This window comes from Dunckerocampus dactyliophorus, chromosome 4 (assembly GCF_027744805.1).
Source record: "Dunckerocampus dactyliophorus isolate RoL2022-P2 chromosome 4, RoL_Ddac_1.1, whole genome shotgun sequence".
Taxonomy (NCBI): domain Eukaryota; kingdom Metazoa; phylum Chordata; class Actinopteri; order Syngnathiformes; family Syngnathidae; genus Dunckerocampus; species Dunckerocampus dactyliophorus.
In genome coordinates this window covers 5,344,554-5,368,969 of record NC_072822.1, presented here as the reverse complement: position 1 = coordinate 5,368,969, position 24,416 = coordinate 5,344,554, and the positions used below count along the sequence as shown (strand labels likewise).

Genomic DNA, 24,416 nt, shown 5'->3' with positions numbered 1-24,416 from the left:
ATGTAAAGGTGACACCTCTAGAGGTGTTATTTCATGTCGAGAGGGCTCTAATTATGTTAGAAATCGTATTTTAAACAGGGTTTTCTATGCTATATATACAAAAATATCCCATTTATTAATAGTGAATCCTACTTTGCAGAAATTGACTTATCGTGGTTGGGTCTGGAACCAATGAATCATGTACTGTATATATACAGGTACACAGTATATTTCTATAATGTCCTGTGTCAAGAATGTTTGAAATGTGACACTGCTATCAAACGATCACATGTGCATATATCAAAGTTGTGCAAAGGCTGCCTTCACTTCCAGGACAAGAAGTTGCCATAGCATACTTTGCTAAGCAGAAAGCCTGCCGTCAACGTTGGACTGAAGCATCTCCCATCATGCATAGTGGTAGAAGACAAGGAGGTCCGTGACCCCGGCTTCCCCATCTGCTTAAAGACAATATCTATCGTGATTGGAGGGGACGCAGCACTAATGAAGAGTCAATGCTCGATGTCCCCATCCTACATTGGCCCTTATAAGATGAGTAATTGGGCAAAATAGCTTCCTTGATGAAATACATCCAGGATAATGTCTCTTCGGGGGTTAACAGCTGCATGGGGGACTCTTATCATGGTAAGTGTATGTGGGATGAAAAATCTTTATAGTGAAAATAAGGTCTTTGCAATTATGAGGGGGAATAATTGGCTGTCGTCTTTTTTTTCAATAGCTCGGGGCTAATATGAGTTAATATAATTATTGATTTAATATTATACTTCCTTGATTGCTTAGAAATTCATAGTAATGCTTGGGTTAATGTCAGGGGATTGAAGCTGTGACTTGAAAAGTACTTGTGGACCACCGGTGTGGTCCGTGGTCCACTAGCATAGGATACACTATACTAATCTGAACCTTAAATTCATTAATTCATTTTTTTTACCGCGTAGCCTGTTAAGGCTTGGGGGCGAGCTGGAGCCTATCCCAGCTGACTTTTGGGGCAAGAGGCAATTTTCCAGTCTGTACACGTAGAACTGATTTTTTGCGTGCCCTTTGCGGCTCAAACATCGATCTTTTTCAAACATAATGACTGTTTTGTGGTTGACTACGGCCTATTATTAGTCAAAAAATATTGACAGACAAGTCATATGCAGTATTCTTGTCACTAGGTGTCAGTAATGTTACACTTAAGAGACATTACATTACCTTCACACTGCATGGAGTCAGCTATGGCATTCCGACATGACAGTGAAAACAAGTTCCCCTCCCATTCCATGTGGAAGTGGTAGTTTTTGGCTCCGTCCCCACTCTGTTTGAAACCTTTAAAATAAATATATTGGAGGCTAACTATTTAGCTCTGGCATGGTTGCACTGCAGCGCTACCTGTTGCTTTGGCATTGCAAATGCACTTCAATGGATGGACAATCTAATGAAAAAGTTGGCCATATTTTCTTCACTTAATGACACCTTTGCCTCTGTTGACACTTTTATCATTCCCCATACTCCTTGCCCCCCTCCGGCCTCTCTCTGCGGACCAGCCCTGCTCACAAAGCTATGACGTGTTTTACATGAGGACACAACCTTGGTGTAAAATACGACTGCTCTCTGATGGCTCCCTCTCCATTTATTTCTCCTGCTCATCACTCCCTCGTTCCACCACCGCTAGCTGCGGTGTTTACTGCCAGGTCACAGCCAATTAGGCCTTGATCTTCCCATCCCTTCTCTTCACTCGTTCATCAATCCTTCCTCTCTTCTGGGAAGACACCATTTCCCTATTAGTCTTTTTCCTCATTGTCCATCCATCACTTATTCACCTGTACATGACAGGACTTAAAAAAACATCCAGAAGGTTCTGACTCACTTTCTCTCCTCCTGACATCCAATGACTCTTTTTTTATGTCTTTTGTCTTGCACAGACTAAGACAGAGCTGTTTATCTTGTCCCCCTGTCTGCAGCACCATGCATTGACATAAAGACATCCCAGAGACACACAAGGCCATGATCAGCTATCAAATATGATGGACCGACTTGGTTGTCATTTATCATTTTTATATAATTGATTCTAAGATTGCTGCATAAGTGCAAGAAGGATTTAGAATTTGCGAAGCCTCCAGCTTCCATTCTGAACAGGATAAGTTGGTTGGTTGGAGAACTGTTGAAACAAATCATTTCTGTAAATAAAGACAGCTTGCATATTAACATATAGAGATTTCATTAAAACATGAATCAACTGCATTATTTGCACAAGCAGATCCGCTGTTGTGTTATCTTGGTCAATAAATGACTGAATAAATGCATTTCTAGATCTACATCATAATCAATATCAATAGAATTTAAACATTAAATATAAAAATAAATACATTTCGTGAACTGGTTTTACATTTTTAAAAAATCATGAGAAAGATAAAAATTATAAAAATGGCATTTAAATGTTTTTCCAATTTAAAAAAGTACTTAAACCTTTTTGGCTAAGAGAGCCATGAGCGCCATATTCTTTAAAATGTATTTCCGTGAGAGCCATATAATATTTGTGAACACTGAATACAACTAAATACTGATTGTAAATATAAATATATCACTTTTTGTTATCTAAAATCTAAATTCTGTCATCCATTATCTTAATAGTGACCTCCTTACGTCTTTATTTTTGTATGTCCTGTACTGAGTATGATACAGTATTATATTTTTCAGTAATTTTCCCCCAAACTGGTGAAGGAAATAAGTAATAAGAAACAAGAAATATCTCAAAGTCGGTGCTCGTATCAGAGATTGACATTGCCGACTTACTTTCTTCACACGTTTTTCTTTTTTTTTTCCCCTTTGGGTAGCAACAGAGCAGCATTTCCTTACAATCATTGCCTTGACTTTGCACACTGCAGTGTGCCTTGGGCTGAGACGTGGGACAGGATTGAGAGCATCTGGGGAATAAAAGTTCTCCGAGCTTGTCATAACACCGAGAGAAGAGTTCGTGACTGCCAGGCGACTTTGCTTGGTGTTACTCACACTGTTTACGCCACTGCTGTTTGTGTTCGGCGCCACAATGAATTTCCCACTGGGGGGGGGGGGGGGCGGTGTTGGTGACAACAGGCAAAAAAAAAAAATCACTCACACACCCTTCTATGCATTTTTCTATTTCCTTTCAACACTTGCTTGCCATTCCATTTTTATTTTCTTAAACCCGTCAAGTGCTTTTATCACAAATGTTTAGAGAAAGTACTTGAAATGTGATGTTTGCAAGGAACTGAATTGTGACTCACTCAGTCGTTCATGTTAACTGCCATCATCGCACACATCATGAAAGACTTCAAACCCTGGGCCATTTTTTAGACTCAAAAATGGCATAAAACACTTTTTTTTCTCTGCAACTACAAGGTCTACATAGGCAATCTTGGTTACTGTAGATGTGAAGATGTACACATGTACACATGCTATTGGGACATCTAGGTACCGCCACTGTTGATAATATTGTTTCTGTTACGATGATTAGGGATGGGTACCTTTCACATTTGAACCGATACGGTACCAATACCCGGTTCCCTGCAACTGGTACCGGTACTCAACGGTACTAAACGGTAATTTTTGGTACTTTTATGTGTGTTTATGTGGTAATAAATGCTAATTTACTAGGGGTGTTACCAGACAATACACGAGATTGGGTCTAAAAAAACGAGACTAGACGAGATTTTAAGATTACTTTTAAGAAGGAAAAAAAATTGACAATATATTGGAATCTACTAATTTAATTTCTAGTGCGTTACACTCTCGTGCACTCTGTGTATGCTAGCGGCCCCGCCTCCACCCACCAAGCAGATCCAAGGGCACCAGAGGCACCTTGTCAGTTTCAATCAGCATCCAACTGTCCTGTGGTCAACCAGAACGCAACTTGCTGGTCAGTCGCTCACTTGCGACTGACACAACCTTCCAGGGACGACAAATTGCTGACATCAATCGAGCTGCAGAAAAAGAGGAAGCAGCCCGCAGACGTGCCGTAGTATTCAAAGAGTTCAACCAAGGGGGAAAAGACGTCATAAAGAAGGTTCACACCAGACACGTCCCGGAGTACTAGAAACCATTTTCCTAAAGTGACTTCAGGTGTCAGCCTGAGTGCCTGTTAAAGGTGTTCCATTTGTATCACACTGCATAAAACTCATGAGGATTTCACAGGAAATCGTACGTATTACATCTTCAAAAATATGCTGCGAAAGACTTCCAAAACCCTTACTAACTGGAATATCACACAATACACACAATACTTCCACTCAGCCAAAATGGTCAAAGCCTATAAATTGACCTCCAGCCATGAAGGGAGCTGGCTGATACCCGAATCCAAGCCTGACAGGAGATCCCCCAGTTCATAGTATCTTCAACAGCATGCCGAAGGAGTGCATACAGACACATGGAGGCCGACATTTGTATCACACTGTAGGAAACCAAACAAAAATGTACGGCTTATCAAACGCCAGCCACAACAAACGGGTGGATATGGGGCTTTAAAAATGCTGTGCTGGGATCAGCACCATATTGCACACCTTCTCCCATCACAACATCAAGACCATGGAGTATAGGTCCAGGAGACAGGTCAGTACAGCAGGGGAGGCGGAAGACTCCTACACATTGACCTCCAGCCATGTTGCACCACAGACTGTCCGGCAGCTGTCTGAGGCCCTAATCTGCGCCTGAGAGGAGATCCCCGAGGAAACCATTCAGGGAGCGCATACAGGCAACGTGGAGGCCATACAGGTATATGCAATTAGATGCCCTGAAATTTGATTTCTTTTTTTGTTCTTTTTACACGTTTCCCAAGTGCAGTATTTCATTCATCCAGATGTGGGAGGGGTGATTTAACTGTTCCCTGGCTCAGTACCTTAGGAGATGTGTACAATTTTTTTGGTCAGTCTGGGTTCAACGGTTGTGAAGCATGAAATGGAAAAAGAGGGAAAGTTTGACTTTCCTTTACTTGGGTCATGCACTCGTGTTCTTCTTTTAATCCATGCATCTTTTACTAGATTCTTCTTCTTCCATGTAACCTAGCAGCAGCCTCCTGAATAAATATACATGCAAATCTACCTAACAGGATGGAACATCGGAGAGGAATATGGATCTTTCTCTGAATATATATTTCTCCGTCCTCATCTTTTTCTGCATATATTCAACCCCATTCCCTCCCTCTGATTAATTTGCTGAGCATCATCTCTAACTGACTGTAATGCATATCCCTCTCTTGCATTTGTTTGCTTTGTGCGTGACTCTCCCTTCCCCTTTTCGTCACCCTGCAGGACTTATTTTTGCATCATGGAAATAATCAGTTGCGCTGTCCCTCATGAGCTCTCGGAAAAAAAAAACAAAAAAACTGTTACTTACCCTTTATTGCTGCATTATGCCTCACCACTCACTTTCGTTTGTTGTTCTACGCCGGAGGCTGCTGAAAACTATCCACACGCTCTACTTTCAACAAAAATCTGCATTCGTTTAACACCTTCAAATGACAGAGTTTCCTGTAAGCAACCGCTGTTATTAAACAAAACACAATGTGCCCTTTAAGTTTCGTGTTGTTTGGGTATTATAATTTGACTTCCTAGGCAGAAACATGCGTCGCGTTGATTAAGTGGCAAATATTGATATTTTTATGCTGTACTTTTGGAGTGTTTCAAAATCACTTCCACACACAAGAAAGTCATGTGAACCACTACACTACCAATGGCGGTTGCAGAAGCTAGCTCTTGGCACGTGGAACGTCACCTCTCTGGTGGGGAAGGAGTCTGAGTTGGTGTGTGAGGTGGAGAAGTTCCAGCTAGATATAGTCGGACTGACCTCAACGCACAGCAAGGCTCTGGAACCACCTCCTCTTGAGAGGGGTTGGTCTTTATTCCACTCTGGCGTTGCCCGTGAGGGTTGGATTCCGCCAGGGCTGCCCTTTGTCACCGATTCTTTTATGCACTTTTATGCCTATTTTTCGAGGCGTTGAGGGGTTCCGGTTTGGTGGCTGCAGAATTGGGTCTCTGCTTCAGATGATGTGGTCCTGCTGGCGTCATCGAGCCGTGACCTTTAACTCTCATTGGGTCGGTTCGCAGCTGAGTGTGAAGCGGCTGGGATGAGAATCTGCACCTCCAAGTCCGAGTCCATGGTTCTCGCTCGGAAAAGGGTGGAGTACCATCTCCGGGTCGGGGATGAGATCCTGCCCCAAGTGGAGGAGTTTAAGTACCTTAAACTTAGAGTGATGCAGACTCTGCATCGGCCTGTTGTGGTAAAGAGGGAGCTGAGCCGAAAGGCAAAGCTCTCAATTTACCGGTTGATCTGCATTACTACCCTCACCTACGGTCATGAGCTTTGAATGGTGACCGAAAGGACAAGATCGCGGGCACAAGCGGCCAAAATGAGTTTCCTCCATAGGGTGGCTGGGCTCTCCCTGAGAGATAACGTGAGAAGCACTGTCATCCGGGAAAATGTCAGAGTAGAACCGCTGCTCCTCCGCATTGAGAGGAGCCAGCTGAGGTGGCTTGGGCAACTGGTCAGGATGCCTGCCAGACGCCTCCCGGGGGAGGTGTTCAGGGCACATCCAACCGGTAAGAGGCCTCGGGGAAGACCCAGGACAAGCTGGAGAGACTATGTCTCTCAACTGGCCTGGGAACGCCTTGGCATCCGCTGGGAGGAGCTGGACGAAGTAGCTGGGGAGAGGGAAGTCTGGGCTTACCTGCTAGGGCTGCTGCCCCCGTGACCCGACCTCGGATAAGCGAATTCAAGTCTACAATACAAGTCTACAAGTCTACAATATCTATCTAATCCTTAACAATCAATTATTATTTCCAATGCCCAATCAAGCAATAACATGCAAATATAAAACATTTTAGGACAGCCAGCCAGTTAATATCGGGAATAAAAGTGCAGCTGCACTTGCATGCTTAATTAAATCGAGCTACAATAATCTCAAGTGAAGATTTATCTCCATCACATGAGCTGGGATTTATTTACGTTTATGTTCATAAACAAAGCTGGACTCAGATTCCTGATTTTTGCTTCATTTCGGCTCATATTTACAGTACATCCCTAGAGGATGTGTGATGTGTGTCTTATATTTTCTGAAAATGAATGGAAGCGTTGTGTGTCACAACATTCCCAAAAAATACAAAATTCTGTCGACAGTAATTTGGACGGAGTTCCTCTGTTCCTTGCATGCGTGCATGCATGCATGTGTGTCTCGCATACTGATGGTCATGCAGGCTGACATTAATTGCCATGCAGAGCCAACAGCGTTAGCTTAGCATTTCAAAACATGCCGGGAGATTTGTACTTGTATGTGTGTGTATTTGTGTGTGTGTGTGTGTGTGCGTGTGTTGCTTTGAATGCCTTTCATACGTTCACAAAAGTCAGGAATGTCCACATTTTTTGCACCAAGGATGTGGCGGCCACTTTGATGTTCTTCCACCTTTTTGTGTAGTAGCACAATAGAAACCAATCAATTGTAAGTCAAAATATGCAAAGCTGTCAAATATGTTTGAAATTAAAATTCCCACTAAAATAGAGGCCAAGACATTATTCTTGATTTAAATATATTTTAACCTACAATTATAATTTATTTACGTTTTTTAGACATTCAGTAATTAATTAATGATTACTTACTGATTAATGGCATTTTTTAAGGTTTTAACTTTCAAAATAAAATACATGCAGACATTAGATTTCTACAAAACAATTTCAATTCATAAATTATTATTTTAATATCCACAGTTGTTGATTTATTCTGTTGACGGTTATTTCAATATAATATTGGACAAAGTTCAATGATTGTAAATAATAAATGGACAGATCATTCCTGTGATTTTTTTTATCGTCAATTAATGCAAATTGTTGTTGTTATGACGGACTGCTAGTTTTTACATTTGTTTATTTTAATTTCAGTTTTAATTAAACTTTTCCTGAATATCTGATTATTTGTTGTTTTTTTTTATCTGAAATTGGGGCCGCACGGTGGTCTAGTGGTTAGCATGTTGGCCACACAGTCACAATCAGGAGATCGGGAAGACCTGGGTTCAAATGTCTGCTGGGCATTTCTGTGTGGAGTTTGCATGTTCTCCCCGTGTGCGTGTGGGTTTTCTCCAGGTACTCGGGTTTCCTCCCACATTCCAAAAACATGCATGTTAGGTTAATTGGCGACTCTAAATTGTCCATAGGTATGAATGTGAGTGTGAATGATTGTTTGTCTATATGTGCCCTGTGATTGGCTGCTGACCAGTCCTTGGTGTACCCCGCCTTTTTCGCTTTAATTAATTCAAATGTTTATTTCAAATTCAATTCAATTATTCTTAATCTATTTTTTGTTTTTCTGTCTTAAATTACATTGTAATTAAATGATTCCTCAACATCCACTTTTTTTTTTTTTTACATAGCAAGTGTACATTTTTTGGCCCTCATCATCCTTCATCAAGGTGCGTAATTTTATTAAAGAAATAAAAACAAAATAAAAATGAGGTGTGGGCTTCAAATGGCCCTGAGGCCGGACGTTGGACACCACTGAGGTAAGTCATCGCATTGCACTAAACTCACCTCTCGCATTGATGACAACATTTGTAATAAAGCTTGCTGTAACGTCGTTGGATGCCAGAGGGGACTACGGATGATCATAGGAGAGGACCACAATTAAAAAACGTGCAGTTTTCCGGTCGTTGATTCTCCAAATGATGGCGAGTGTGGAAGAGATTCTCTTGCTGCTGTAGGTTCTTCTTCTGCTGGTTGTAGCTTAATTGAACACTTCTCCCACTCTTTTTCTTAACCGCTCGCTGACGACTTATTTTTAACCAGGCCGCTATTTCAAATGTACAAAACACAATGTCGTTAAAGTCATTTAAGATGTCACGGATATCTAACAAAGCAATTACACGTGGCGGTGGTTGTACAGAAATGAATATATATAGATATATATACATATACTGTACATACACTGTAGGCTGCCATGTGTGGAGCCGAGTGAGGCAAATGGAGCAGAAAGCCAATTCTAGCACAATGTGCTGCAAATAATTATGACCGATCTCAGGTGTCGGCTGCTATTATCGTCGTTGCTTGACAACCGTGTGCATGTCAGTGAAGTATGACGGGGATAAATGTCACCAAAAGTGTCGGCGCACTCAGTGATTGACAGGTGCGGAAGAGCAAAGAGAAAAATGAAGACATTAGTGGTGTGCGACACCATAAATGTTCTTACCGATGCCATGCTAAGTTGAACAGAACTTGGTATTGTTGATACCGATAGCAATATTTTTAATAGAGCATAAATAAACCTCCACTGCCAGTTTTCAAATCCAACATAATGATACATATTATACTACAATACTTATTATAGGAGTACAATACATTTACATTATACTTATTGACAATACGTTGTTTCCATTGTGACAATACAGGCACACAGGTTTAGTCTGAATAAGTACAGTGGAACTTGGGTTAGCCTCATTAATTCCCTCCAGAAGGTCCGACTCTAACCAAAACGGATGTTAACTGAATCAAAAGAAAATCATGTAAATCCAATGAATCCGTTCCAGAAAGTCAAAAATGTTAACACAAATTACTATGACAGTTTTGCATGCAGTAAACAATTCCAAACGCATATAAATATATGTAAATAATGAATGAAAGGGATCAATTAAAATGTAAGGTTACTTTCATCTTCACTGACGACGTGCTTCTTGATGTGACCGTCCCCAAAGACATGATGTGGCAGTGAGAAACCGCACGAACACCACTTTCTTGAATTCAATAGTGTTACTCACCTCTATAACCCAAAATGGAGCCACAGAAGTGCCAACATTTTGATGAAGAAGGTAAAAGCCACTATTGAATGGAGCTGAATTCAAGGAATAAGTCATGACAAAACAGGAAGATGGTGTCCGTGTGGTGTCTCGCTGCCACGTCGAGTCTTTGGGAACACTCACATCAACAATCGGGCCATTTACATGCATTAACAATTGTTTTATGTATGTCAAACTATAAAAACGTGTTTTGTGTTAACGTTTTTGAGAGTCAACCACTGATGATGTCACAGACATTCCGGTTGCCATTTTGTTAGCAAGCGAGCTTCTTGGTTAGAAGCTAAGGACGTTTTGTGATAAAAAATACATTAAAAACAGAGTTAGACTCACGCAGTGTATTAATAACAAAACAAGATGCACGCCGTATTGTACGCTAACTGGAAAATGTACAAAAAAAAATGTAGATGTACATTTTCGACACTGACTTAACTACAGGCTAACTGAAGCAGATGCTAACCGAGGTTCCACTGTACTAAATTGGAAGCGGAAGGAAAGGTAGTTCCTGTCAACACAATATCTTTAAGACTCTGATATAGCGATATACTGTATCGATCCGCCTGTCACTAGCTTTCACACTCCCTCTTTATGAGCCAATAAGTCCGTCAATGTTGACAGTCTTCCTTGCGTTCAAGGATAGCATACTGTTGCCAACTTTTCAGTAAGAAAAGTAGCTATTGGCTGTCCTATCTTGGCCAGTACCTCTCAAAGTCCTCCCATCACATTTGGTTATTGAGAACTTTTTAAAAGCCTTTGGGCGGGGCGGATGTGTCAACAGCACCCGCCGCTGCTCAGTGAGAACACAAAATGCAGAACAATACGTGCTTTCACCATAATAGAAAACTCACCAATGACACCAGAAAAAGTTGCCAGATTTGTCCCTTGCCAGATCTAGCGACAAAATCGCCAATTTGGCAACACTGCCTAACGCTCACCTCAGCTCCTTTGGATTGTGCCACTGAAGCGGGTGATTTCTTAATGCGTGGTAAGTATAGGTCTTCTGTATAGGTCTTCACGTCATTTTCAATTATTTACTTGCACAACATAGGTTGTTTCTGTATCCTAATAGGCTAGTTACAACAAAAACAAAGACATTTGCTGTAAAGATCCTCTTGATCACATGACATTTTTATATGACTCAACGGCAAGACTGATTGTCCGAATCAACTATTCTAAGGGGCATTCCACACGAAACCTTTTCTGGCCAAAACGGCAAGGTATTTTTTCATTTCAGTCTTTCATCCACACGGAAATGGCGTACTGGGAGACCGAAACTGTATTTATTGAAAACGGCTACCAGAGTGGGCAAATCTGAAAACTCCGGCTTGTCGTTTCCGTATAGGCAAGCAGCTCACTTCTTTTTGAAAACGATGACGTCAATGACCCGTCGCTGTCACGTGACCAGAAGCGAGCTTTGACGACAAGCCAACATAATATCTTAATATTTCGACGAGCGTGACTCACCCCAGACGACATTCTCCTGATATTTTGCAAAAATAATCCCACTTCGTGATAAGTGTAGATGAGCCTTGGAAAGCAATAAGATGACAGACTTACAGTACGCACACGCGTTCTGTCTTCTTCAGTATTTTAGTGTGCCACGTGGTTCCATCTGTGTGTCTGTTCACAGCGCCACACGTAGGTGTCCCTGACGTATTACATCGCTTTCACTCTGGGATTTGTTCCCGTCTGGATGCAATTATATACTAATCTCACACAGTGTGGAAGCAAATTGCAAAAATCTCATAATAGTTTTGTTCTTGTCTTCAGTAAACCTCCAAACCCCTTTTTATATAGTAAACTTCTTTTTACACTTATATGACTGTTCAAGATGACTTCAAACATTGCCTGTACAGTTAATAAATGATTATAGATGATCACGACTTGACCCTGGAACAGATGAAATCAATCTTCCATTACTTCCTACGGGGACAATGAATCGGCCACCTACTTTCCAACACAGTTTTGTCCTTTACTAACTTGGAGAAATTGCTAGAAAGGCTGCCATTAGACTAATAAAAAGGTTTTCACGCTGTGAATGAAAAGTGTCACACAGAAAGTCTCATCATTAGGCAAACACTCTCTCTTGCCTCCAAAAAAAAAAAAAAAGTTAATTTGAGGACATTCTCTCAAAGTGATATTAGCTTTGTAGTCTGTAGTCGACTGCTTCCGTGTAATTTATCCACACACTCACACTTAATATTATTAAAGACAAATTAGAGGAAGGCATACTCTTTAACAAGTGCCTCAATTTCCGCCGAAGTAATTAAGCATTTTAATTAAGAGGATTTGTGGCTCTAATGTAATAATGCCGTACGATGTAAAGATTAATTTCGTCTGTGATTGCAAGCTTTTTCTCGCTGCTTGATCATAATCACCACACAACATCTTTGCTTATCTGCACATACTGCAGATACTTCAGGCATGGAGGACACTATCTGTGTGTATCTTCAGTCCCACTCTGTACAAGTATGGCCGTAGATGACCACAGTGTATCCTATTGGGTATCTGACATTTGTTTATGATACAGTGTATGCCTGATTTGATTGGGAATAGAAAACATTTTAAAGTTTTCCCATATTGCATTTTGTATGGGAAAAGCATTTAATTGGAGGACAAGCAGCATAGAAAATGGTGGATGGCGCTGCAATTCTGTCTCTGTCCACCAGAAAAAGCCAGAGGGGCCCGGAGCCCAGAGGGAGGCTGACGTCATTGCAGCGCCTCAATGAATACGTTGCTAAAGGGCAATGCATTATGGTAAAACTTGAAGTGTTTTTTCCTCATTTTAAACTTGTATTGGTGCTTGTTTGTATATTTTGTGGCATACCTCTTGAGTTTTAATTTGTTGTGTGATGAGTTTAGTGTTATTTGTAAAATGACACCGTGAGTCAGACTGTTATACTATGATATATAATGACCTTGTGGCATTTTCAGTGGGTTGACAAGCTTGTTGTGAGTGCGCTGATACCAAAGAAAGAGCTATCGTTTCCTCACTGACTCGCGAGTGGCACAGTATTTAAACAATTAGTAGTATTTCTGAAGTAAAGGAAAAAAAGTAGAGGCTTATACACCGCAATTTACGGTGCATAAATAAATGTATTATTATCATTATTATTATTATCATCACTGTACTTTGCAGTGCTGCTTTTATATACTTTTATTATTTTAGCTTCTTGTTTATGTGTGTGAAAGTAAAAGCTTGTTGGTGGCAAAAAACACCATTTTACCTGTTCAGTGCACATTACTGCCACTTGCAGCGCAAATGAAACTGCCCGTTAAACGACATTGAATCTAGGACAAAAATGGAAAATGGCCCACATAACAAAGCAAATGAGACTAAAGGCATCAGGTAAGGGTCAGGGTAGGCAGAGTAAATCAGGTCCAGATGTGACTGGCGTAATACGGTGTGGGCCTACCCTGCTGACTCCCCGCCCTCTGTCCTCGCCGTAGTTTGTCCCCAGGATTTCAAAGAAGATGTTGGGATTGGTGCCGTTGTCTGTGAACTCCAGGAAGCTGGTGAGTCCGCTGACGCCAAACTGCAAACGACCAAACAACAACAAGATGGTTATTGCTTGTTAGCTTTTGCATTTGCATATTTAACCATTTTGTCAGTACATTGCTCGGGGTGAGCATTTCACGTTGCTTTTAACATCATATTAACAGTTTACGCACACGATAGGTTGTGTACTATAAACAAAGTCCCTTCTGTAGTCCATAACACCCACACCCACACACACACACACACACACACACACACACACGCACACACACACACACAAAGTCCGCAACCTTTGCTCATGCCTCCTGGCACTATGGTCTGCCAGTGAAAGTGACACTCATTCTGCTTTAGGGAGGGAGATATCTTGTTGTGATATGACCTGTTGTGATATGGCTGACTGTGTGCGTGCGTGTGTGTGTATCACACATAATATTTCAATAAATAGTACGTGGGTGCCTGACTTGTGTAAAGGTAAAGGAACTCTACAGTGGCAGTAGTTCTTTACACTGCATTGTATAGTGCTGCATTGTATGGTATCATGCTGCACGGTGGATGAGTGGTTAGCACACAGCCACACAGTCAGAGAAGATCTGGGTTCGAATCTCCGCTTGGTGGATGAGTGGTTAGCACACAGCCACACAGTCAGAGAAGATCTGGGTTCGAATCTCCGCTGGGCATCTCTGTGTGGAGTTTGCATGTTCTCTCCGTGTGTGTGGGGTTTTATCCGGTTTCCTCCCACATTCCAAAAACATGCATGTTAGGTTAATTGGCGACTCTAAATGGTCCATAGGTATGAATGTGAGTGTGAATGGTTGTTTGTCTATATGTGCCCTGCCATTGGCTGGTGACCAGTCCAGGGTGTACCCGCCTGTTGCCGAAGTCAGCTGGGATAGGCTCCAGCATGCCCCCACAACCCTAAGATGGATGGATGTATGGTATCGTATGGTCTAAACGATTTCCAGCGAGGGCCACGTAGTGCTAAAAGAAAGGATGCAAGGGCGACTTTGATGTTTTGTAAACCAACCCCTGTAGATATGCTAAGAAGTTATTGTATTTCAAGAAAAGCCTGCATTTAAGCTTTGTGATATTAGTGAACTGTGCATAAAATGGCCTTATTTTGTCACAATAATATTACAACTTTTTTCATCTTGATATTTGGACTTTATTCTTGTAAGATTATAACTGTTCTTTCATAAATATTCCTCTTGTAATTGTCACTTTATTCCCATAATAGGCTGAATCCCAATTCTACCTCTTACCCCTCGTCTTACCCCTTACCCTTAGGTTTTGCGCGAATCAAGTGGTGTACCAATTTGCACAGTACTGAACTGCACCACACCATATAATATCGTATTGTATCGTACCGTATTGTATTCTATGGTATTGTAATGTACTATATTGATAATGCTGCCATATCACAGTGTATTGTACCATATCATATTGTAGAGTATCATGCTGTACCCCATTGTATTGTATTGCAGCATATTCTATGATATCTATGATATTGATAACTTACAGTATCAAACCATGTTGTATTGTGCCATATTATGTTGTGTCGTATCATACCATATAATGTACAGTATTGTAATGTATCATATTGTATATTGCACTGTACAATAGCTTATGCTATCGTAATGTACTATATCTTATAGTACTATGTAGTATCTTATGGTATTGTGTAGTTTTCTATGGATTGTACTGTTGTACTATAGCATAGTAATATATTGTATTGTACGGTAGGTAATAGATTTAAGAACGTTAGCTGTGCATCACTAGCGTTACGCGGTGCAAAGGTGAGGAGTAAGTTTACGTTGGCGGAAACTAAATAATATATGACGTGGAGTTTAATAACTTTGAAGTGATGTAATCTAAGAGCTTTCTGCAGTTAGCCCACCCTCTTGTACCATTACGCCGAGCATATTTCACTGCACTGACTCATAAATTGCATCATAATGGTGAGTACGGGGCCCATAACAAGAGAAGACAGGTAGACCATTACAGCCATTCAAAGTGTTGCCTCGTGTTGGAGACAAACGGCAAAGAAAGCGGAAGTGTGAGGAAAGGCGGCTATGCTCTGCCGTAAAAAAGTTTCAGGGAGTCAACACCTCATCTTCCATCAGCTCACAGCCGTCAACGTCAGCGGGTTTCAAGCCTCCGAGGACGCAACATGCAGCAAAATGCGAACACGAAGTCACAAAGGCTGGCTATGTTGTGTGCGTGAGCTGCTTGGGAAAGACAAACTATGATGGAAGTGTTAGTTTGTGCTATATAAGGCCAGTAGTGAGAAAACACATACACGTGGCTGTATTGCGTCAATATTGTACCTGCTCGGGTCCCAGAGGGGGATTTGCCACAGGTGGGGCCATTATGGGCTCATTTTTCGAAACCTGTTTTGTTGAATATGATACACATTTTGCAAAAATATGTGGAAAATAGGCTGTGGTGTGGATTCTGTTTGTAGCACAGCTGGAACACAGTGACATGAAGTCAACTGTCGTGCTTTGACAACACTGGAAAAGTCATGATAGTGCATCATATGCTGCTGGGCCGCTAAAACGAACAAGAACAGATATTTCCAAAAATAAGTGGCGCCAGGTCCTGTCTTTTGTAGAAGCCATTTTTTTTCAGATGAATCCATGCTATTTTTGAAAGGATGGAAATGCATTTGCGCAATGTTTGTGGACTGATTATGGTACGACTTGTTTTTTGGGACTCTTCACAATTCTAGTGATAAGTAAAATAATGTCATTATTTGAACGTAATTGAATTAAATGTAATAATCCTAAATGATAATAAATAATAATAATAATGTTATTTAGTTAAATTACAATTATTTTATTTGATGTATTTAGTTCAATTAGCTTTTCTATGTATTTACATCCTAGTATTTAAAACATCATTCCAATATGAGCAATAAAATGCAATGCTAGTCTGGGGGACTTGACACTTTAGTGCACTCAACCCAACATTTTTCCACATTTACATTAAACTATGGGATGCTCGCACACTTACTTAACATTTGAAGGAAAACTGAAAAAAATATTTGAAGAAAATATTTGAACAGCAATAACTCATGTTAAAAAATGTATTAAAAACAAGTGTCATTAGCATGACGGCCCTGCGTCGCACAGCGCTAATTAAAAGGCACAAGCACGCACACGTCCTAAAATGGAACAAAAGAAGTGCTGTTAAAAAGTCAGCACTGTCATGTGTAGATGGGGGTCTTTAAATCAGCTCAGAGGAGGCCGCCATCAGGGCGCCTTCTTCATCAGTCACACCGGCTGCTGTTGAGAGCGTCGCCAAAGCGCGGCCGGATCTCAAGGTGAAATGCAGCGATAGATACCAAAGCCACCGCGCTACATTTATTAATGTCTGTTCGCTAATCCTAAATTAGCATTTCACTTGGCGCTGTCATTCAGTGCAGCCGCCGCTTCTGGAATTTTTTTTTTTTTTTTTGGAGGGCGTCGACTGGATTTAGGCGCGATGAAAGGACCCTGGCAGATACGAGACGACTCAAGGTGAAATGCAAAAACAGATTCAGAAAAACAATAGCTGCGGGATTTTTTAAAAAGTGAACTTTTCAGGAACTGCTGAAAAGTTGTTAATTGAATCTTATGCTCTTTTTGAAGTTTGCCATTCAACAACGTTTTTTTCATGTCTCGTCGAGAGAATGCCGAAACTTTTATCGGGAGATGTACTTTTGGAATTAAGAACAATGGGCTTTCTACAGGTTGGGAAGGGAGTAACACGCACACACACATATTGCCAGACTTCTTAGGATGTCACTCATGTCAGTCTTGATCCCGGGAGGACTTGTACAGCGACACAATATTGTAAAAATGATTGGAGCAAAAAGAACTAGAACTGGAGTGCCTCAGTCAAGAAAAAACATCCTTCCAAAAGTTTGTGATTTAACGAGCAATATGTTTCACTCCCTAAATGTGAAGTGTGCCAAATGAATTTAACTAGCACTAAAATAGGTGCACAAGAGACAAGTAAAAATAGAGAGGACATTGCTCATGGGCATATGCTTCAAAAATGTTAATGGTAGTTTGATTTTGTTTAAAAACACTACACAGGAACAGCTGAACCTCACATAAGCAAGCATTTTGCCTACAGAGGCAAGGAAAAAACTCCCGCTAAGGAAGAAACTACCCACAAACGGGGGCGGCCACCTGTCTTAACAGACAACCAACTGAACCCCAAATGAACAAGCACACTGGCAACAGACGCAAGGACAAACATCATCCAAGGAAGAAACCTCAAACAGTGCCAGTACTCAATGTGGGATGGCTGCCTGCTTCAGTTGATATCTAACTCAACCCCACATATTGTAAGCATGCAGTTTGACGACAGAGGCAAGGAAAAACTCCCTGTAAGAAAGAAACATCCAACAGAACCAGGACTCAGCGTGAGGCAGCCGTCTGCCTCGACTGAAAACCAACTCAAACCAAAATGAGCAAGCACTTTGGTGACGGAGGCAAGGAAAAACTCTCTCCAAGTAAGAAACCTTCAACAGAACCAAGACGCTGTGTGGGGCGGCTGTCTTCTTGGACCAAAAACCCACCTGAGCAAGCTCTTTGCAACATAGCCAAGACAATCATTTCTCTCAAAAAGAAACCTTGAACAGAACCAAGACTGTGTGGGGTGGCTGTCTACCTTGACGACCTTGACCCTACATGAGCAAGCACTATTCTGACGGAAGCAAGGAAAAATGTCCTTGAAGGAAGAAATCTAAAACAGAACCAAGACTGTGTGGGATGGCCGCCTGCTTCCGCCGATAACTAACTGAACCCCATACGTGCAGTTTGACGACAGAGGCAAGGACAAACTCCCTGCAAAAAATAAATATCCAACAGAACTGAGACTTAGCGTGGGACAGCCACACTCTACATTTTGTGCATTTGGTTGGATGTGTTTTCTTCTGACAGTACATGAAGACAGTACATACTGTAAAGCTTTTTTTGGCTTCTGTGGACAAGTGGTTGGGTTTGAGGCCATAAGTAAATGTTAGTCAAAGCCCTGTAATGCACCTTAAGTCAAATGTTGTTTATGGACAAACGGGATGCTGATATCTCAATGCCATTACCTTTTTGACAGTATCCAGCATGCTCTTCCCCCCTTGCCAGGGTTTGGAGTTTTTCCTGATGCAGCTGAGACTGGCCATGCTGTGCCACTTCCTGTCCTCCAGCTTCCTGTGGAAGGTGTTGGCCAGCAGCAGCACCGAGTCATAGATGTAGCGGTTGGTGATCTAAAATCAAGACAGAGGGAATCACTACATTCATTACTTGAAATCAGTTGATTAGGGGACTCGTTGGCCAATGAAGTCCATTCACCCCCAGTAATGTGGTGGAAAAGGTGGGGAGGGACGTCAGCCTGTGATGAATGACACTGATTTACGGCGACTCTTCTCTCCAAAAGTAATGAGAAGATAATGAAAAGGTGGACGACAGCCAGCAGCTGGCACGCAAGCGAACGCAGGTGATGTGCGCCACCTCATGTTAATTAAGCGGTTATTTCGTGTAGGTGCAAGCTAGCAGATCATCCACTACACCAGCTCATACAGCAAAACCCTATTTTTAGACTCGAGCGTACACAAATAATCAAAGCACTTGTGCAATCAGAGACGCCGATGCCCGCAGTGCTTCATTTACATGCGCACAAGCGCTCTCTATTTGTTTCTCTAACTGAAACATGTGCTAGAATTACCACTTTGTTACGTGACAATAACCTGTGGTTGTTGTGATGATGCATTAAGTGCAGAGCTATTCCATTGTACAAGCTACGGCAGCAGTCATTTCATTAGGGCTGTCAAAAATAGCGCGTTAACGACGCTAACCAATTTATTTCATGAATTATGTTCCAATTGTTTGCGTAATCAACGCATGCACATCACGTCAAGCCACATCCCTCTGTTACGGCAGAGTCACACAGGGTCTGACGCTCTTTTATAACTTAATTCTGACCCAAACGCATCAAGAGCAGTGTAATTCGAACGCCACACGTACTAACCCTAACTCACAAACACGTCTCTAGTCTTCCTGAGAACGACACTTCGCCATTGTCACGAGACACGTACACTCCGAACATCGCAATGCCATCTTTATTATGCGTGTGTGTGTGGTCGAAATACAGAAATGCAAAGTAAAACAATATGAGTGGATATCCGTAGCACTCACAGCAGTGTGTAACTGACTGCAACAGTCTGATCATTCGACAACTGGGTTAGTGAGATGAAAACAAAACAGCATTTTTGTAAATATGTTTGACCCAAGCGAGTCATGCTGCAAACAATCTCGGACTTACGCAAACTGAGTGTTTCCTTCTGGTAATCGAGTGAATATTTTAAAAAAGGAGCCCTGTTTTCAATATTGTGTGCACAATATTGCAAACACGACAAGACGTGCGCCATACCGTAAGCTAACTGGAAAATGTATGCAAACGGAGGTAAAATGTAGCTGTAAGTTTTCAGCATTAGGCGAAAAACACGCCGACCAGGGTTCCACTGTACATTGCGCAACACAGCGGCAACAGAACCAATATTATAATAGCGTTAAGGAGCACACTACTCAGCCAGCATTAATGCCGCTGATGAGTTCAATGTAAACAACAGTACGGCAGATGCATCACACCAACAGCTGAGTAGCGTGACCAACATTTTAAAGCGCATGTAGAGGTAGCAAAAGCTGCTGGAGGCTTGCCACTCATACTTCAATGCAGCTATTGCCATCTTGTGGTGTTAATAAAATAAAAACAAACTACATCAGGGGGTTGCCTACAGCCGCAGCTGCTAATGCCAATGTATTTTGACCCGACGCTAATTTGGGACCCTGGTGGTTTTTGATTATTAAGACTATGAATGGTAATAAATGTATGAATTGGAGGATTTATGGACGTTTCTACCAGTAGAAATACACCATAGCCAAATACCATGTAATGGAAAAGGGGCGTACATGAGTTCAGTCTAAGGGAGGCTAACTAACCAACTAAGGGATAGTTTGGACTTTTTGACATGAAGTTGTTTGACATCCCCATCAGCAGTGTACTACAGCAACAGTGACTTACCCCACCCAATCGGTCCCGTGATTCCTGTTCTAGCCGGAGATCTGTGACGAACAACGTAGTTCCGCTTAGTTGTTGGGGCCACTTAAGTAAAGAGTTTGGCTTCTCAATACAAGTCACTGTTGTTGTACTACAATGCTGATGGGGATGTCATACAACTTCATGTCAAAAAATCCAAACTATCCCTTTAAGAACCCCATCTTCCATTCCGCACCCATCAAATGAAAGCAAATGTCATCGTGTGCTGTCCCAAAAGCAGAGAGAGGTCATGACAACAGAACGCACAATAATTCATTTTGTAACGGCGTGGATGTCAACAATGCATTGAAGTCAAGGTTTTTGTGTTGTGTCAGACATCAGGCAGATAAGATAAAAGAAAACCTTCTTTCTCTAGCTTTACTTTCAGTCTTGTCAGTTGTGAGCCAATCTCACTCTCTCTCTCTGTGTGCCTTTTCTGTGGAAATTAAAGCAAAAAAATCAAATCAAAATCTCTGTGGGGACCCTAACTGATCAGTGAGGCTCTGTATTCCTTGTAAGTGTGACCTGCTTCAGCGAACAGGATCATCCCAACCCAGGTATGCGCCCAAACAAGTGGACTGAGACTACCTGAGTTATGGCTCTTGGTTCGGTATGTCTAAGCTCCTAAGTACTTACGTATTCAACCCAGCACGCAGCATTTTGGTTTGGAATAATTTAGTTATGTCATGTAATAGGTCACAAAAGCTGCCCAATCAAATCCTTACTTCATGCCTGTTCTTCACGTTTTATGGTAAGAGATAGATGATGTCGACTTGGAACTCGCATGCTGAAAAAGTGCGTGCATGATACTTATGTACATCCATCCATCTTCTAAGCCACCTTTCCTCACTAGTGTCGCGGGTATGCTGGAGCCTACCGCGGGGTATACCCTGGACTGGTCACCAGCCAATCACAGGGCACATACAGACAAACAACCATTCCCTCTCACATTCATACCTATGCACAATTTAGAGCGGCCAAGTAACCTAACATGCATGTTTTTGGAATGTGGGAGGAAACCGGAGTACCCGGAGAAAACCCACGCGCACACGGGGAGAACATGCAAACTCCACACAGAAATTCAAATCCAGATCTTACCGATCTTCTGACTGTGTGGCCAACATGCTAACCACTAGGCCACCGTGCGGATACTTCGATGTCAGCTCTTCCTATCATTGTGAAGCAGAATTCACCAAGTGGATGTGAGCTGGGTTTAGACCGCCGTGAGACAGGTGAGACTCATATGTATAAATACATATATATATATATATATATATATATATTTATTTATTTATACATATTATTTGTTTATAGTAGGAGGTTGCTCTTTGGGACTTGGTCATTTTAAAAGTAGCTCGCAGGCTGAAAAAGTGTGAGCGCCCCTGGTGTAGACGTTTGGAGTTGTCGTAACTCAATATCACCAAGCTATAGATCAAATCATTTGGACGAGCAAAGGGGGAATTAGTCATTGGTCTTTCCTTTTTAGTGTAATTTAAAATTGCTCTTCGCATTATTACCTCAGTGTACAGTATTGATTGCCCTAAGTTGGTTGCCTTTCTTTAGGAAGGTAACTCAAAAACGACTTCACCGATTCCCACATAACTTTGTAAAGCTAGTTTTGGTATTAATTATCCAACGTCTAAATTCCCTCAAGTTGTACAATTCAGAATTTGAGGGAAATTTTAATGAACCATCTGACATCATCCAAGTTCCGCAATCATTTAGGCATGATTCCACCAAGTTATTCACGTCACCACGTGGGTGTTCTACAGGCTTGAGACACTAGCAGAGATGCTAGCTTAAGTTGTTGCTTCTTCTTGATGTCAAGACGACAGATGGCAGATGTTGGTGGCATTTCATTTGACCGTGTTGTGTTAATATGCAAGCCTAGCTGGCTACGTAATAAGTTGTCTATGCGGGCTGGCTGATTTTATGGTTTTTGTGCCTCTGAAGCTATTCTGGATTAAAGTTGGCATCCTTTTCTACCTTCATCGTCCACCACACAATTCATCTCATGGTGCGGTTACAGAAACAACATTTGTCCATTTATTCATTCTCGCGTGTTAAATCGCCTTAAATGAGCTCCCTAAGGCAGCAATACGTGTGCCATTACAATCTCTTTTTTTTTCCATTTTGCACATGCGAGTCATCAAGCTGCCATCAAACGGATGACACAAAAACGGACGCACGTCTCTTTTATTTATGTGTCCGACACAAAACGTATTCAATTGAACTTATGTTGCTTGTTGATGTGATGTGGCTGCGCGAGAGCCCCCCGGGGATCGCATCATTGGTGAAAGCTGATAAATATGTTGAAAGGTCAGTCACCGTGTGTCAGGCCGTAAAACAAGTGAACAAGGTTAATTAGAAGAAGTTAAGCCACTCTATGTAAGAACTATAAACAGATATCACTTTGATAGGAGACATAAAAACAATTGTGCTCAGCGCTCTTTGTATGTGTGCCAATATAACTAATACACACATTATTAGTGTCGCCATTAAAGCTTCCTACTAACACATTTCTTATTTAATATTCAATCAATCCCAATTATTTTTGTATAATTATTAGCTTGGAGAAAATTGGATCTAGGAAGAAAACCAATAAAATGATTTATGAACTGCAACATCACATCAACGCTCTGCTAGTGATTAAAATGATAGTATAATATAACAATATAACAATAATACCAAGAAAAACAGAACTCGGTATCATCGATACCATTATCAATATTTCTACCAGTTGCCAAATCAAACAACAAAATTGTTTATTTTATGCTAAAAATGATGCTTAGAGTTAACTTTTTTACTGATCAGTTATACAGGTATAAAACATTTAATAATACTAAGCCAACAAGACATCCACAAACCCTATGTGAGAGAACACACATCTTTCCCTTTTCTGTGCGTTCCAGACGGCCACCTCATGCTCACAGTTTGTTGCTAACCATGCATGTAATAGGGATTTACTTATTTCACCTATAAAGCCCTCTACAAACCTCCAGCAACATTTTCTACACAGTACCTGTACATGCTGTAAACGTGTAGTAACTGTTACTAACAGGCACATTCATGATGACATGAAATACGAGCAATATTTTCAGAATTTAAATCATTAGCAGAGCCTCTTTCCTGGGCGCATTGATTTCATAGAGCGCATAACGACTTACGCTACTTCCGTCAACAACAACAGCATAAAAAGCTATGGCAGACTTTGTGAGAGACGCCGCCGACGACTACTTTGGGACAAATGAGGATACAGAACCTTACCGTTTTGAGCCTGAATATATATATATGTATAGCTACAGGTTTTTCGAAGCTGAGCAGGGAAGAAATGTCGGGCAAAACGTGAGAGCAGACGGGGACAGAGACGGTCAGGACCGGCATGACGTGGTGGTGTAAATGTGGGGCTTGCCAAGCCATGCGGACAGAAATGGAGTGTTTCTCCTGCACTGAGTGGCACACAGTGTTACCACTAATGGACAGGCTTTGTGTATATGGTGAGGAGGACACTGCTCCAAGAGACTGCATTACAACTAACAAAGAATTATTACTGCTAACAAACCCTGTAGTGTTAGATTTGACCCAAAATCAACTGGAAAAGGACACAGCAGGCCAGCTGGAGCAGACGGACAACTGTCCATCAAGTAAGTCACCATGATATTGATTCTGATGAATGAATATACATAGTGCTGGGTATCACCGCTATATACATATCTATATCGAGTTCTGTCACTACGCCAAAAAATTCCTTGGTGTCAGACTCCTACAGTTTGGTTAACATGCAGGTCACGGCTTACAAATGGAGCGCTGTTTGCGGGTTTTGGATGTGTTTTTAGAGGGCTTCATAGACAAAATAGGTGAATGCCCATTAGCTATTAGGTACCTAGTTTAAAAAAAACAAAACAAAAAAAAACAGACGACTATCTTCAATGCACGGAAAAGGGAAAAATATGTGTTGTTGTCTCACATGAGGATTGTGGATGGTGGGCAACATTGCCAAAAAAGTTACCAAAAGCAGTTTTCCTTTAAGTATATTTGGCCTTTACTTTGCCTGGCTT

The 24,416-nt window shown here is 41.4% G+C and overlaps 1 protein-coding gene across 10 annotated transcripts in view; it reads right to left on the bottom strand.

The window, feature by feature from the left end:
- The window catches only part of grid2 (glutamate receptor, ionotropic, delta 2), a 514,233-nt gene that overhangs the window by 146,325 nt on the left and 343,492 nt on the right, over positions 1 to 24,416 (bottom strand). For all 10 annotated transcript variants that reach the window (XR_008570124.1, XR_008570125.1, XR_008570128.1 and 7 more), the window contains 2 exons: positions 18,368 to 18,529; positions 13,196 to 13,315 (listed from right to left, as the gene is read on the bottom strand). Coding sequence is in view for 5 of the 10 variants with exons in the window: in XM_054774557.1 (XP_054630532.1) it covers positions 13,196 to 13,315; positions 18,368 to 18,529 (282 nt within the window). In the remaining 5 variants the exon portion in view is untranslated. The remainder of the gene's footprint in view (positions 1 to 13,195; positions 13,316 to 18,367; positions 18,530 to 24,416) is intronic.